The following is a 14067-nucleotide window of genomic DNA, read 5'->3' on the forward strand; positions in this document are numbered from 1 at the left end:
TAATATAGGGTTACAAATAATAAACTTGAAAGATTAGTGCATATTTAAAAAAAATAACCCTCTACAGTATCTTACTACTTTTGAATTTACCTGTTTTTGCGAGTCTTACTTTTTCCCAATGCCTCTTCTTATCTTACTTGTTACAATTGTACGGTAGTCGTAAAATGTTTTACTCTGGATTCACCTATGTAAAGCACCTCATACCTCTGTTTTGACTATTAAATGTTGCTAGGTGGCACAGCAGTTAGTCATCTTATGCTACTAAAGCACATGTCGGAGTGTCTCAGTGGTTCTCTAGTAGACCTCTAACAGTAATAATATTAAATCACACACACATTTTTAGTACTGTGATACAGTATAAAACACACAGACAGAAAAGGAAAATAGTATGTGTATTTGTTGCTTGCTCCTCTTGAAGAAACACTATTTTAAAGAAACATTGTTTTAGGTAATCTAATGTTGACATTAGGTTTCACCCTTCCGTTCTTTCAATTGTTCTTTAACTCACAACCACTTCCTCAAAGGAAGATATGGCGTCCTGTTTACATGGCATTCTTGACTTCCAAGTCAGACAGGTCCCTGCAGGCAAACCTATTTCCTCATGACCAAATTGGCCGTAACATCAGCTATAAATTATAATTCAGTCAAGTCACTGTGAGTTTTCATGTTTTTTTGCAGGTGAATCCAGGCATGGACATCAATAATTGATATCTCCGGTTCTGCCTGGGACATCTCAAGTGATTTCTTAAATCTTTACACTGTTTGAGTCTTTAGCAATGCGGTTTGTGCGTGGCTTTTACCTGTGTTTAAAGGACTGGAGCCGTATGGATATCATTGTTTGCTGCTTTGCTTACGCTCCTATCATGTGCACAATTGTTTATGATGTTGAAGATCAGATTGCTTTATATTGTGACTTCTTCTCAAAAGTCATTCAGTAATCAGCCTGTTAAAGACTTGGCGTACATTACACGGAAATTACTCTTTTTTTCTTTTCTTTTTACATTTTGAGTTAATAGGAGGAACCAATGCCTGCTTTCAAAGCTATGATCTTCCCATATTCAAACTTAAGACAGTCAGTTAATGCATACAATGTTAACATGCAACAAACATCGTGCAGAATTACTCTATTGAAATGTAAAAAAAAAATGCACAGTGAAGAATCTATTGATATTTTTAACTAAACTTTCATACCAAATATATTTCTATCTACTAACCACTTTATTGTGCAAATATATACTGTCGAAGGCAGTCTGTCTTTATCTATGGAGTAAGTGTATATTTTTGTACCGTGTGTTGTTGTAGACGTTCCTGTTTTGCTGCTATCTCAGCTGAAGTTCTCAATTTTTGAGATTCAAATTTGGTTAAAATCTCAAATAATATAGTCAGGTTATATTTGTACAGTGTTTATGAAATACATCTATTTGCCATCAATGTGAATGCTGTAATCTGTTGTGATCGGGTGTGCTAATTAATTTACAATGTGTTTGTATCAAGTAACCAGTGAAAAATATCAACAGGTTGGCAGTGATGTAGTTTTAGTATTTAACATGTTGGACATGCATCCAGTGTCTTATTTTCTAAATCAAAACAATATTAAACATATGTCTAGTTACTTTTTTTTTTAAATCCCCAAAATCGGTTATCTCTTGTTTGAAATAGTAGGTGAGCAGTTAGTAAAGTATTATGGAAAGTCTCCCACTTCAATTTCCATTAATGGCTCACTGACTCTTGTGATGTCTAACTTGAACAGGACTAATGTTTTCCACCTGAAGAGTTGCTTCTCTGTGCAGTAAAGATTCTGGTAAAAACTAAAAAGAAAATTGTCCCTATCTTGGTGGAACTGTTTTGACATGTGGGTTTAAAATGGAGGTTTTACCTCAAACGATTTGGCCCATTAGATAAGTATTAAAATAAAGACAAATGAAAATCATAACTGGTTTGTCAAATTCATGTGACCAAATACTAAATACACAATGATCAACTGAAAGTCTGACATGAAGTACACAGAAGAAATTGCAGAGGCGTTTACAAACCTTACCCTTGTGTGTCTAAACTAACATTATAGAGTACAACTATTAGGTTTCTGCAGCAAATGTGAGTGGCTGAGGTGATCTTCTGTTTTAATCTAAACTGTTATTTGATAATGCACCATGGCCTACAGCTGCAGCTGTTTCTGAATGACAATGGCAATGCTCAACTTGAACATTTTCTTTCCAGGAGAAAGAGAACACTGTGTAGTTTCTGTTGTTCCAAACGATGTTATGGCCAATTATAGAAGACTAATACATTTACTGTTAGATACACAAGCCATATGGAGTGTATGTGAATGTTTTTCAATCATATGTGAATCCAACTTTTAACCATATTTGTGACATGTGCTTTAGCAGACTGCTGGCTATTTTTCCATCAGACTATAAGACCACTGTTCATTTCAGTATTGAGTCATGTTTCATTTTAGTCTTTCACTGTATGTGCAGAAAACTGCAGCTCCCTCAGATATACTCAGGCAAGTATGTCATCCTTGTACAGTTATCCTCTTCCATCTTGGCAACATATTTTATTTTATCTTTACTCGTGTGTGAAATAGTGGAAAAACCCTGCTCGTTAAAGATGCTAATTCTGGACTTTTACTAGAACGGAATCATGTGCTACAGACAGTTCCTGTTGTAAAATGAATCAAAGTCATTTCATTGTGGTAGCTATTTGAAGACTGTAGCTAATTTCCCCGATCCCACATTTAAAACAAAAACAAGTTTGTTTTGGAAGTTTATTAATAAAACAAGTCCCTGTTTGGTTTTTGACAGAGATGTTTTGTGTAACCACAGTGGTTTCCATTTATTTGAAACAGTACTGAAATAAAACCACTTTCTTTGAAGTGTTACGTCGTTTTCGAGAGGGAGTCTTGTTATTTTCCATTCTGATATTGTTTTCTGCCACAGAAAAGTACATTCACTTTGTCATAACTGCCCAATTTAAGTATCCTTGAGTCAGATTGAATATTAACAAAAATAAAAATACCAAAGTTGTATATATCAAGTCAAGACCAAACATGCAAAAGCTAACATGTTTTCTGAAATTGCAACATTAAACAGATGTTTACATACGGTATACATGAAAAGAGGTAAGATAAAACTATACAGCACAACCCCCTCCGATTCCAGCAGAAACTACACGCCAGTATGAAGTTTTTTTCGACGGTGGCAAATTTGAGGTTAATTAACTTAATTGTGTTGGTTGAAGAATGTTTCTATTTTTGCCGAGCTCAGACAAATAAACCATTCATTGCAACAGACCGCTCGCTCTCTAGTACAACTTTTTCGTATCTATTCAGAATTTAAGTAGCAATGTGGGCCAACATGCGAGTCAACAGGCGCATCTTGGAAAAACAACACTATTATGCACATGTCACATGGCTGGAAGCACATGAGAGGCGACTTGTTTAGCTGCAGAGCTCTTGGAAGGCATTTTGTTGCAGAAAACACCCAAAGCGGCAAAAAGTCCTGTTAAAAGACAAATCCTAAAAAACTCAACTAAACTTTAAGACTTTTACTGAGGTGAAGTTTGAAAGTTCAACAATATAATCCAACCTGGCATTAAACTGATGTATTGGTTTGACCAACCTGAAAGCTATTGGCCTAAAAATAAACATAACTGAATTATTTTCTAACCACAATTACTTAACAAGTATCCAGTAAAGTATATCTATCTATGTGAAGTTATTTCAGTGTGTATTCATACCTGCATAAAGTGTTTTGGAAGTTGGTGATACTATTGAGACATCTTTCCCAGCCCGTCAAGAATGATTTAGTTATTATTGGGTATGTGAATGGTTACATTTTAAAGGGTAGATTTGAGTGATTATAGGCACAAAGTAGTCTCCAATCCAATGAAGATGTATCAATCCCTACATATCTGTATCAACCTCTATTAGTTAAAATACTAACCCTAACACACTATACAAGCATATTTCGTACATCATTTAAAATGAATCAAGGCAAACAAGTTACGAGCTAATCTTCCTCTCAGGGTTATTACACTGACACTGCTGCTAACTGTAATTTATTTCTGTAATTTATTTAAAGCACAACAAGGGCATCCGTCCTTACATCCTGCCCTTACATTCATGTAAAGAAAGCTAAGCTTTTCTTACTACAACAACACAACTACCGTCTGCCCTCACTTCTGACATTTCCAGTGAGGAAACAGGGCTGGTGTTCTTTGAGAAAAGTTAAAGTGAGTTTACAGCCGGCTAAGTCTGTGTAAACATTCTTATGTGCACAGCTGGTACACTCCCTCTTTGTCCTCAAAGAAACTGAATACAATTCAACATGCTTCCATTTTTCCTTTTGGTTAACCTAACCTTATCACGTGGCAGCTCTGGTTGACTGGACTTTTGGTAAACACCCTTAACGTATTTATAAGAGGCTACAAAAGCATTAAAAAGTTCATTATCTGAGGATAATTTGTTATCAGAAGTTGAACATCAAATTAGAAACGTTTCTTCTTGTATCATCATTCTCCCTGACTTTTAAGTGCTTCCATCTTGTGGCCCAAAAAGTGACTCACAACAAGAGTCTTTAATTCAACAGCTCTTGAAATTACAATAGAGCCTTAAATGGAGCCCTGTCGATTCATAAACTGGAGATATTAATTGATGGCATATCATGACCAATTTTAACACAAAACTTAAAAATATGTTCTTAACCCTTAATTTTAAACTTATAACCATACTAGAAACTGTATAAAATAAATAAGAAGGGGCCAACAGATGAACAAGACAGGATCTCTATTTATAGCTTGGTCACACCTGCAGAAAAGGGTCTCATTATTTTAAAGGTTGCCATAGAAATCTCATTAACCAATGAAACAAGTCATTAAATAGCTTGACATACAAAAAGTTCATTCCAATTACTGAAAATAAGTTAATTCAAGTTTCATAAAAGTGTGTAAACAAGAAAACTATTTGTACGGAGTCTGCTCAGTGAAGAAAGTAGTTTCCATTGAGATCCTCCTTTAAGCTTATTTTCTCTGGAGCTCCTTCTGTGTTCTCCCTGCATCACAGGTCCCAGTGTGGAGTCGGAGCGCCCCCTGTCTGTGCAATGCGCTCAGGGTCCTGAACTCCAAAGGCATGGTGTGAGGACTGGAGCTAGACGTGTACTCGTACTTTAGAGTGTCGTAGTAGTGGTATTTTACCGATCTGCCCTGTGGGTCGAGTGAAAAGGGCCAGAAGCCGTACAGATGGATCTCTTCACAGAAGCGAGTTGCCATCGTGTACATGAGGAGCCCAGTGGTCGGACGCTTGATGTGGACATTGTTGGTTAACCAGTACCTGTTGATGAAGATGTATGCAATTAGCTGCATCCAATGATTCGTTAACTGTCACCTATGAAATCCAGCAAAAGGAAGAATATTTTCAATGTCACCAGAGCTCTTTTCTAGGTAGCACATAAGTAAGTTTTCATTAGAGAGCAACACTTATCTCCTTCACAAGACCTTCCTCCCTCTCGGTTTTGATGAATCCAGATATACAGTATGCCAGAGCCCACAAAGTGGAGCTGAAGCCTAAGAAGTCACACAGGAAAAAAATAGGAAGTTGCCCGATACATTTCTCCACTTTAGACCAACAAGCTGCCCCTTTAAGGACTGTCTGCCCACAGATGATTAATAAATGACCTTTTCATCTCGTGTTCCATTTGCTAAGTGGATGCACTGCAAGAAATGTCCTTATTTTTAAACTAATGCGGAAGCAGCTGGTCGATTGTCAATTATGATAGATTTATTGTTTAGTTAAGTCATTTATGAAGGAAGAACACCAAGCACTCTCTGGATCCCGCTTCTGGAGAGCTTTGCTACACCTTTCTCTTCATATCCTTTTAAAATGACTATATTGGGTTTTGCACTGTTGACTGGACAAATTAAGCATAAGATCATAACATTTCAGGCGCTAGGAAAAGGTATTTTTACTTATTGAAAATAAAAAGAATTGTTTCTTGCAGCCCGATAATTCCAAACATTTGGCAGCCAAGTGCAGCCATCTGCAGAAGAAACAAACAATTTATATTTGTTTAGTTTCCAGACAGATAGTTTTCCCCTCACCCCATTGGCAAAGCTTTAACTGTATGTTTCTTCAGAATAATAACTCTTGAAGAGTTAGTTTAATTAGTTGTTTGGGTGGATATGTTAAACAAAACTGCACACACTGACGCAGTTCTGCACTCTTGCGTTCTTCTACTTTAGGTAACCTAGGAGCTCCTGTTATAGTGAGATGCCACATGCTGCCCTCAGAGGCAGGTGGTCAGACGGTCACTTTGACCTAACTTTATTTTGCTTTCAAGTCACACCGGCCCATTTCTCCAGCCTCTGGCCTATTGCCGCCTCCTCTAGCTGTGCACTCTGTGGTCTGTGTGGAAGGCCGAGTTGAGATGCAGAGGTTCAACCATTTAAAGCGGTTCATGTGCCATGAAGGGACAACTCCACAGGGCAGGTTACAGTCCAACCAAACACGACAGCAGGTGATCAGCATTTTAACAAGCAGAGGAGATGGTCTACTAATCAGTGAAATGGTCTGATTTGGCATTTGGTTGGAGTAAAAATGAGCAGCTCCTCTGTTCTCTCCTGTACATGATGGGGATATAAGGTTAATTTGCACTGAGAGAAGGTCAGGTCGGGAGTATTTAACAGACAGCACTTTAAAAAGAAAAGAAAAGCACGAGTTTCATCTTCAAGAACATTTCAGGCAAATTATTTTCTCTTGTAAAACACTGATCAGATAGACTTATAAATAAAGAATTATAAATGAATGGCCCAGTTATACCCCTCTCGCAACACAGAGTGTTGGTTGGGGCAAACAAAATGGTATAATTTTTTTTTTAAAGATTTTTTTTGGGGCATTTTAGGCCTTTAATTGACAAGGGGAGAGAGAGGGGGAGTGACATGCAGCAAAGGGCCGCAGGCTGGATTCGAACCCGGGCCGGCTGCGTTGAGGAGTGTACCTCTATATTTGGGCACCCGCTCTACCAACTGAGCTACGTGGGTGCCCCAAAATGGCATCATTAGATCGCTGACCAGCGGTGGTTGTTCGGCTTTTTAACAAAAGGACAAAAAGGTCACTATCAGAATCTGGTTGTGATGAGAGAGCAAGCAAGGACAGTAGCAAAACATTCACAGAAGGAGTTCATAACTGTATATAACAGAATTTGCCTTCTAAAAATTACATAATTGTCTAATTGCTAATTTTTTTATATTTTTTTTACATAGTCACAGTTTCTTTGTTTAACCCCAGTTTATTGCTAACATTAACTAAGGTCCTAAGTGGTATGACTGTTGATGGTAATAGTCAGTGTTATGTTCATTAAAGAAAGAAATACAATGTTTTATGATAATAAGGAGGTGCGGTTCACTTCATAGGTTCTGTACCTGTGTTACTACATTATCTGGCTCACATAACAGTGATATAGCCAAAAGATGTATTCTGGGATTCATCCAAAACTTGAATTTGTTTGTATTACTGAAAGAGGCAATTATAATGTTATTTACACTTATTTCTTAGACAATTCATTTTACAGTAAATTTTTTACAGCTCTAGCAATTCTTTTCATCAAACACTCAAGAGGGCAAACAAGACCATTTCTCAAAATGTTCAACTTTTTGTTTAAGAGACACATAAACGCCTGATCCTAGCACACAAATAAATCATAAAAACAGTTACCTGTATGTCTACTTGAACTATGTCATTCATTTCAGACCCAAACAGACAAAGACAGATTTTACACCAGGTGAATGGGGGAACGACTCCAGGTGCTCACTGATTGAAGAAAGAGCAACACCGTCTGCCCCTGGAGAGCCGCTTTAATGCTCAGTTTAAAAATAGCCACCTGGGCTGCAGATTAGAGTTTCCTATGCTGCGCACAGGTGTTCTTAATAGACGCAGCACACCAGTATCAGCAGCTGCCAACCTGAGCTACATCTTACCCTCTGACAGCATGGAGGAGGCGCAGCGAGGGGAAGGCGGTGCGTACGTCCACAGTGTGCAACAGGATGAGACGAAGGGCCCACTCCACGCGCTCCTCTCCCCCCTTGGCCATGAAGGCCGGGATCCACAGCACACTGCCGCTGAGGCTTTGAAGCCGCTGCAAGAAGCGATCCCTCCACTCTTCGCTGACAAGGTCCTGGAAGGCCCGCTGCACCACTGAAGGATTCATGGTCACCAAGTTGGTCCGCCACCCAACGTCCTGAAAGTACTCCTCCACTGGTGCCAGGTTACACCTGCAATACAAGCAAAACCACGTCACTCAATGTCAGTGTAAGTTATTTCCTTTATTATCGTGTATTTCTGTCATCGGAGCCAAACATACACTTAAAGAAAAATTTCTAAATGAAGTGTTGAGCAACCAACACGCTTCAAAGCAGCTTCGTATAAGCTTTACAGGTATAAGAAACTTAGTAGGAGGAGACAGGTCTATCATACAGTTAACACAAGTTCTCCTTTCAGTTCAGATTCAGTGACTGATAAAGCTATGACATCCACATGTTCTTTGATTTAACACACACACACGCGCGCACGCACGTGCACACACAAGCTGAGATGGAGCCTGTAATGTGTCTGTGAGTAGTGGGATGTTGATAATTTAATTTAAAAGAAAACTCAAACTCAATTTCAAAAGATTCAACACACTTTTGCTCCTGGCTGGCCTCAAAGATTTCAGAAACTTAATATAGAGCCAGCGAGTAGAGCCAGTCTCCTCATTTGTTTTCTTAAATCTATGACATGAACAGAGAGATGGGTGACAAATTGAAAACCCGCATAAAAGAGTGGAGAGCAACATTTATGCAGAGGTAATTAATGCAGGATGTGAGGGGTCACTGAATGGTTTAATGAACATGAAGATTATGAGAATCATATGCTGTTCATGTGCTGTGGTCCTCATTCATTAGCCAGATTGACAGGTGAGCTTAGATGAAAGACAACATGCGCATTGCCCTTAAAATGAGCTTGAATAATGATATGCAGCAGCGTTATTGCGATAGGTCTTTCATTTTATAAACTGATTATGGTGACTGATATCTGGGAGTCTTGACTAGAAATGATGGAGGAGACTGCACACATGACGAGTCCAATAAATTTAGATTAAATGCAGCTTTATTCAATTATTGAACAAGGAAGATAACCGTGGTGGTTGCGCATGCACGCATGCACGCACGCAACTCCTCTTTTTATACTTTTCTTTTTGTCCTTATACATGTCAGCTTATGTATTTCTGTGATACAGTGTTACCTTAAAACAACTCCTTATTTGTAAGACCCTTCTAATAGATAGACACATTGCTCATCTATTATCAACTGTGGGATCGGGTTACCTCAAACTAAGCCTTCTGTGGAAGATTCTTAGAAGGGATGAAATACAGTAACCTACAGTAAACCTAAATCCTTAAATATTCCACCTATAAGTGACAAGCTGCCACACAGCAATGTTAATTAACATACATACACACACGTTTTCAAAACTCTTAAAATCTTCCAGTAGCTCACACCTTACTAATAGGTAAAATTCTTTTTCCATTTAATTTACCAACCATTTGCATAGCTGGCATTTCTACCAAGAGTGAAATAAAGCAGAAAATAGAAGTGAAATTCAGCATTAATGCAGGATCGCATTTTGTTCATTGATGTTAACCTTGGCCTCCAAGTAAATACCAGAAAACACAAAGCTGGTAATTATCTTCACGGTGAGGCATCTCTAGTCCCTGCAATGTGGCAGGAAAACAAACCAGGAGTACTTGGTTTTATTAACTCAACATACTGTTATTGTGGCTGCTGATCGTCCAGTGAAAACTAGGCATCTCCAGAACATCAACATTTCAGCTTAGTCACGTTACAATTCTCAGATAATCCAGTGTTTTTTTGTTTTGTTTAGTGCACAAAGGAAGTAAAAGAACACTTAATTATTCAGTAACTTGGAAATGCATGGTTTTTGCTGGACAGGGACTTTATTCTTTTACAGCGTAATAGTTGCTGTCAATACTCCAGCTGAGTGGCCAGGTTGGCTCAGTGGTAGAGGAGGCGCACGTGTCCTGAGAGGTTTATGCCTTGACGCAGAAGTCCAGGGTTTGAATCCAACCTGCATGTCTCTCTCTCCCTGTCAAAAACTAAAGGCAGAAAGCCTCTTAAAAAAATACAACTGATGTTCTGTCCCTGCTTTAGAAAATAATAGGTTCAAAGATTACAATATATGGCAAATATGCATCGCCAGCTGACTAGTTTATTTTCGAAATGGCAATTTATTAATTGCTCGAGTATCCCAAAATTTTCCCTTACAACCCAGTAAAGAGCATATAGAACTATATTTAGCTGATATGTGAACACCAGAGCAAATTCTATAGCTTTTAAAAAGGCCACATTCCCTCTTGTCTTTCTTCAGCCAACCATTACCCGCCATGCCCTGACGTTATTATCATGCTGCTGTGGTCCTGAAACCACGACCTCTCCTCGTCAGCATAACATCGCAGCACTTAGAAAAGACAAGATGCGCTGACAGCAGAATATATTTCTGAATAAAAAAGAGACATTCATGTTGAGGCCTATTCAGCTATTGATCATTTAGCTGAAAGAGGTGCTACCACAGACAGCTACTCCTGCTCCATTTATATTATATATATACTGTATAGTATATATAGTGTATATATATATATATATATATATATATATATATATATATATATATATATATATATATATATCATTAAAGTCCATGATTTATGGCAGGATGTTTCTCACAGATCTTCCATGTTCCATTCCCTAGGTCATCATATGCCCCCCCTCTGCATATATAAGTCATCCTTGCTCAAGTTACTGTTCCTCACATGTCACACAGACAACTAACTCCTCATCATTATTACTCACATATCAGTTACATCACCACATTAGCTATGTTGTGTGTCATATGCCAAAATTAGACGGCCTCAATTATCCCAATTTCCATAGAGTACGTTTCAAAGTGTCTCAGTTTTTTTTCCCTCCAATGACAAGTATGAATAGTGATAAATAACCCACTCTGGGACTCTTTAGACACAAGACAGAGACGGCTTCACAAACAACTCTCTGGTACATGAGAGCAGGACCCTTGAGAGCGCTGGTGATTCTCTAAAAAAGCTCAGTGTGTTTCTGCTGGATGCAAAGGCTTTTCAAAATGTCAGTTTAGTGTATAATCATGCATTCAATTGCTCTCAGTCCAGCAGTTTGTTTTCAACTTTAAAATCATTAAAAAACTGTGACAGCTTTTTCAAAAGCGCAATTAATATATTTCCAGCTGCGTGAACACCGACGCTTAACCTGAATCAAACCGAGAACTGAAGAAAGTCATTACCATGATACTCTTAGTAAAGTGAGATAAGTCTACAACTGAAACTTATGTGGCAATCCACTTCAGTTACAGCCAACTTTGACCAGCATTTTCTATAATTTATTTCAAGTGGAAGACTTCCAACCCTGTAATCATTTATGCCATTTCTGTTAAAAAGAAACAAAATACCTGATAACAAAGTCATGAGAGTCGATGTCGGGTCCACAGCTGCTGTTCAGCAGGATACCGGAGTTTCCCACAATGGCGCAGCGCCTGTGATGTTGGTTCTTCATGGGCGATACGGTTGGCAAAAGACGGTAGAGATTTTCTGAGATGTTTATGGTGCTGTGGCGATCAAACACATAGTGGATGATATCTCCTGGCTTCAGTGTGCCCTTCAGGATAGATATGTCTCTCTCCGGATCAAGAAATCTTAGAATATTCTTCCTGTGAAACGAGAAAATACACACCAGTTATAAAAGACTCTGTTTTGTCCAATGTGAAAATGTATTGAGAGAATTGTTGAGAGTGAAGAGTCTGCCTGATGAGGCTGGAGAGGGTCTTGTTGAAGGTCCAGTTGGTCGATGAGAGCTTGGCAGTGGTATTGTAGCTCGGACCGAGATGATTCACATCTTTGCTTAATCTCGTCAAACCAGTCGGATCCACGTGTGCTGCAGCCTTTCTAAATGAGAATGAAAAGACATGGTGATGACACACTAATGTTAAAAAACAAAAGCCTTGTTATTTGGTCCATGTATTCTGTGAATTTCTCCCTCTTCCTCCCGCCAAAATTAGGGGTTATTTTTATTTTTCCTATCCGAATTGAGGGTGTAAGAACGTAGGGTGTCATATGTTGTACCAACTGTTAAGACCAAATTTGTGATTTGGGGTTATAAAAACAGAGATGGAATATTACTAAATACACTTATTCAAATACAATACTTTTTACTCTTTTATGCTAATTTATACTTTTACTCCACTAAATGAATGGCACTTCTTATTGCGCTTTACCCATTTTACTGCATAATGAGTACTTTTGGTACTTTAAATACATTTATCAACAATACTTTTGTACCTGATCATGCAGGACTTTTGCTTGTAATGGAGTATTTTTTTTACATAGATCACATTTCAATCAAATGATCTGAATACTTCCTTCATCACTGTGTAGAAAACAAAGACTTGGCTTCAGTGAGGGTTAAACATAATTTAAATGCAATACCACTAATGTTATTTGAAAGACAGCATTTTTAATTTAGCTTCATTGTTATGGCAGCTGTTCTCACTGTCACATGGATAAAACCACATTGATGGGTATTTATAGCAACTGCCTTCTCACTGTAAAAAGTAATGAGACGCTCACTATGTCAAGACTGCAAAGGAATTATATGCTCAATGCCAACTATACAATATACAGTATAACATATATGTATGTGTGTGTGTGTGTGTGTGTGTGTGCCTGGAGATAATTAGATTTATTTCAGACCTCTGCGGTTGAGGGATGAGCTGGTGCAAGTTCATCTTCTGTGAATGTCCAGTATTTCTAGAGATAAAAGAAAAACAAGATTTAGATGTTATGAATCATAATGCAGCCTGAAGCCTTGGTTGATAGCACTGATGCTTCCTGTAACCATATCCTGTAACAATAATGCACCCACTGTATTCAATATCGGGCGTACTGTATTTCCATCTTTTAAGCATCAAGGTCTTTTTTTTAAAGCTATTCACTGTGGGCCCATTTGCTGATGTAATGAGGAGAAATGTGGCCCTAATGGAGCCCCATTATCCTGAAAGGAGGTTTTTGTTTCTGAGCAATCATTTTCCAGGGGTGTTAAATATGCCAGCCAAGATGCATTTACAGTAAAAAACATACTGTACGTACATTCAGATCGGCCTGCTTTGCAATCACAACCTTGGTCAGAAGTGAGGAAGTCTTGAAGGAGTGTGAAGCTGAAACACAGGAGTGCTTCTCTGGCAGACAGGTGGGCTGTTCACACTCATTTTACAATCCTGGGGGCTTTAGATATATTGTTAAAATTGTGTTAAGCTGCATTTTATGCACAAGTGGGATTGGTTCTGTTTTTTCTCCCACGGTGAATCACAAGCCAATATGACCTCATTACAACATGAGCCATGGCCAGGTAATTGCATTCAAAACAAAATGTTCTTGCTGAAAGGGAAATGTGAGAATATCAAAACACTTCACAGAGACATAACAAGAAAAGTCATTTTTTGCCGTTCAGATACAACAGCATCTTTATAGCTGTGATGATAACGAGGAGAGGAAGAGGACGATGTTGCGCTGTTGAGATCTGGTTGGTTTTACATGTCACTGAAGTATTTTGGTGCTAAATTAAGGATGTCTTTTCTTGAGGGTCAACTGCAAGTGGGGCATGTGCATTTCTGCTGCACTGCTCAGCATTTCAAAGTCTGAAAATGAAAAAGAGGAAAGCCTATTGTTTCCAATCTGTTGTCCCCCCCCTTCACACACACACCCCTCGCTATAGTGTAACGTATCCTATCCCGCATGCAGGCTGCTGCAAGACAAATAATCCTTGGAGACCTTCGGCGGGCTGCTGTCAGAACAGCTGCTCGTGCTAGTCCCAAGTGTTACAAATGTAGAAATAATCCACACATAGGCTTCACCTTCAACTCCAAACTTCAATTCAGATACACTCGTTTACACACACACACACACACACACACACACACACACACACACACACACA

General features: G+C 38.5%; 3 protein-coding genes across 3 annotated transcripts in view; 1 reads left to right on the forward strand and 2 right to left on the reverse strand.

The window, feature by feature from the left end:
* The window catches only part of fam174b (family with sequence similarity 174 member B), a 4771-nt gene extending 2028 nt beyond the window's left edge, over nt 1–2743 (forward strand). The window contains exon 3 of the mRNA XM_034878273.1: nt 679–2743. Coding sequence (XP_034734164.1) covers nt 679–682 — 4 coding nt within the window. The 3' untranslated portion in view covers nt 683–2743. The remainder of the gene's footprint in view (nt 1–678) is intronic.
* A 10-nt stretch (nt 2744–2753) lies between these two features.
* Nucleotides 2754–12875, reverse strand: st8sia2 (ST8 alpha-N-acetyl-neuraminide alpha-2,8-sialyltransferase 2). The gene is made up of 5 exons (XM_034878268.1): nt 12825–12875; nt 11880–12020; nt 11528–11785; nt 7972–8265; nt 2754–5329 (listed from the first exon to the last, which is right to left on the reverse strand). The coding sequence occupies exons 1-5, from the start codon at nt 12857–12859 to the stop codon at nt 5020–5022; spliced, it is 1038 nt and encodes a 345-aa protein (XP_034734159.1). The 5' UTR covers nt 12860–12875; the 3' UTR covers nt 2754–5019.
* The window catches only part of slco3a1 (solute carrier organic anion transporter family, member 3A1), a 50387-nt gene continuing 40651 nt past the window's right edge, over nt 4332–14067 (reverse strand). The window contains exon 11 of the transcript XR_004657482.1: nt 4332–4343. The gene's annotated coding sequence lies outside the window, so the exon portion shown is untranslated. The remainder of the gene's footprint in view (nt 4344–14067) is intronic.

Source organism: Etheostoma cragini, chromosome 8 (assembly GCF_013103735.1).
Source record: "Etheostoma cragini isolate CJK2018 chromosome 8, CSU_Ecrag_1.0, whole genome shotgun sequence".
Lineage (NCBI taxonomy): Eukaryota > Metazoa > Chordata > Actinopteri > Perciformes > Percidae > Etheostoma > Etheostoma cragini.

Bases quoted from the DNA above. Each gene is read 5' to 3' on its own strand.
- st8sia2 (XM_034878268.1), bottom strand. From the start codon at position 12,859: ATGAACTTGCACCAGCTCATCCCTCAACCGCAGAG. The intron at 12,021-12,824 runs GTCTGAAATAAA...ATTCTCATTTAG, and splicing joins CTCATCCCTCAACCGCAGAG to AAAGGCTGCAGCACACGTGG. The intron at 8,266-11,527 runs GTATTTTGTTTC...CTTGTATTGCAG, and splicing joins TCTCATGACTTTGTTATCAG to GTGTAACCTGGCACCAGTGG.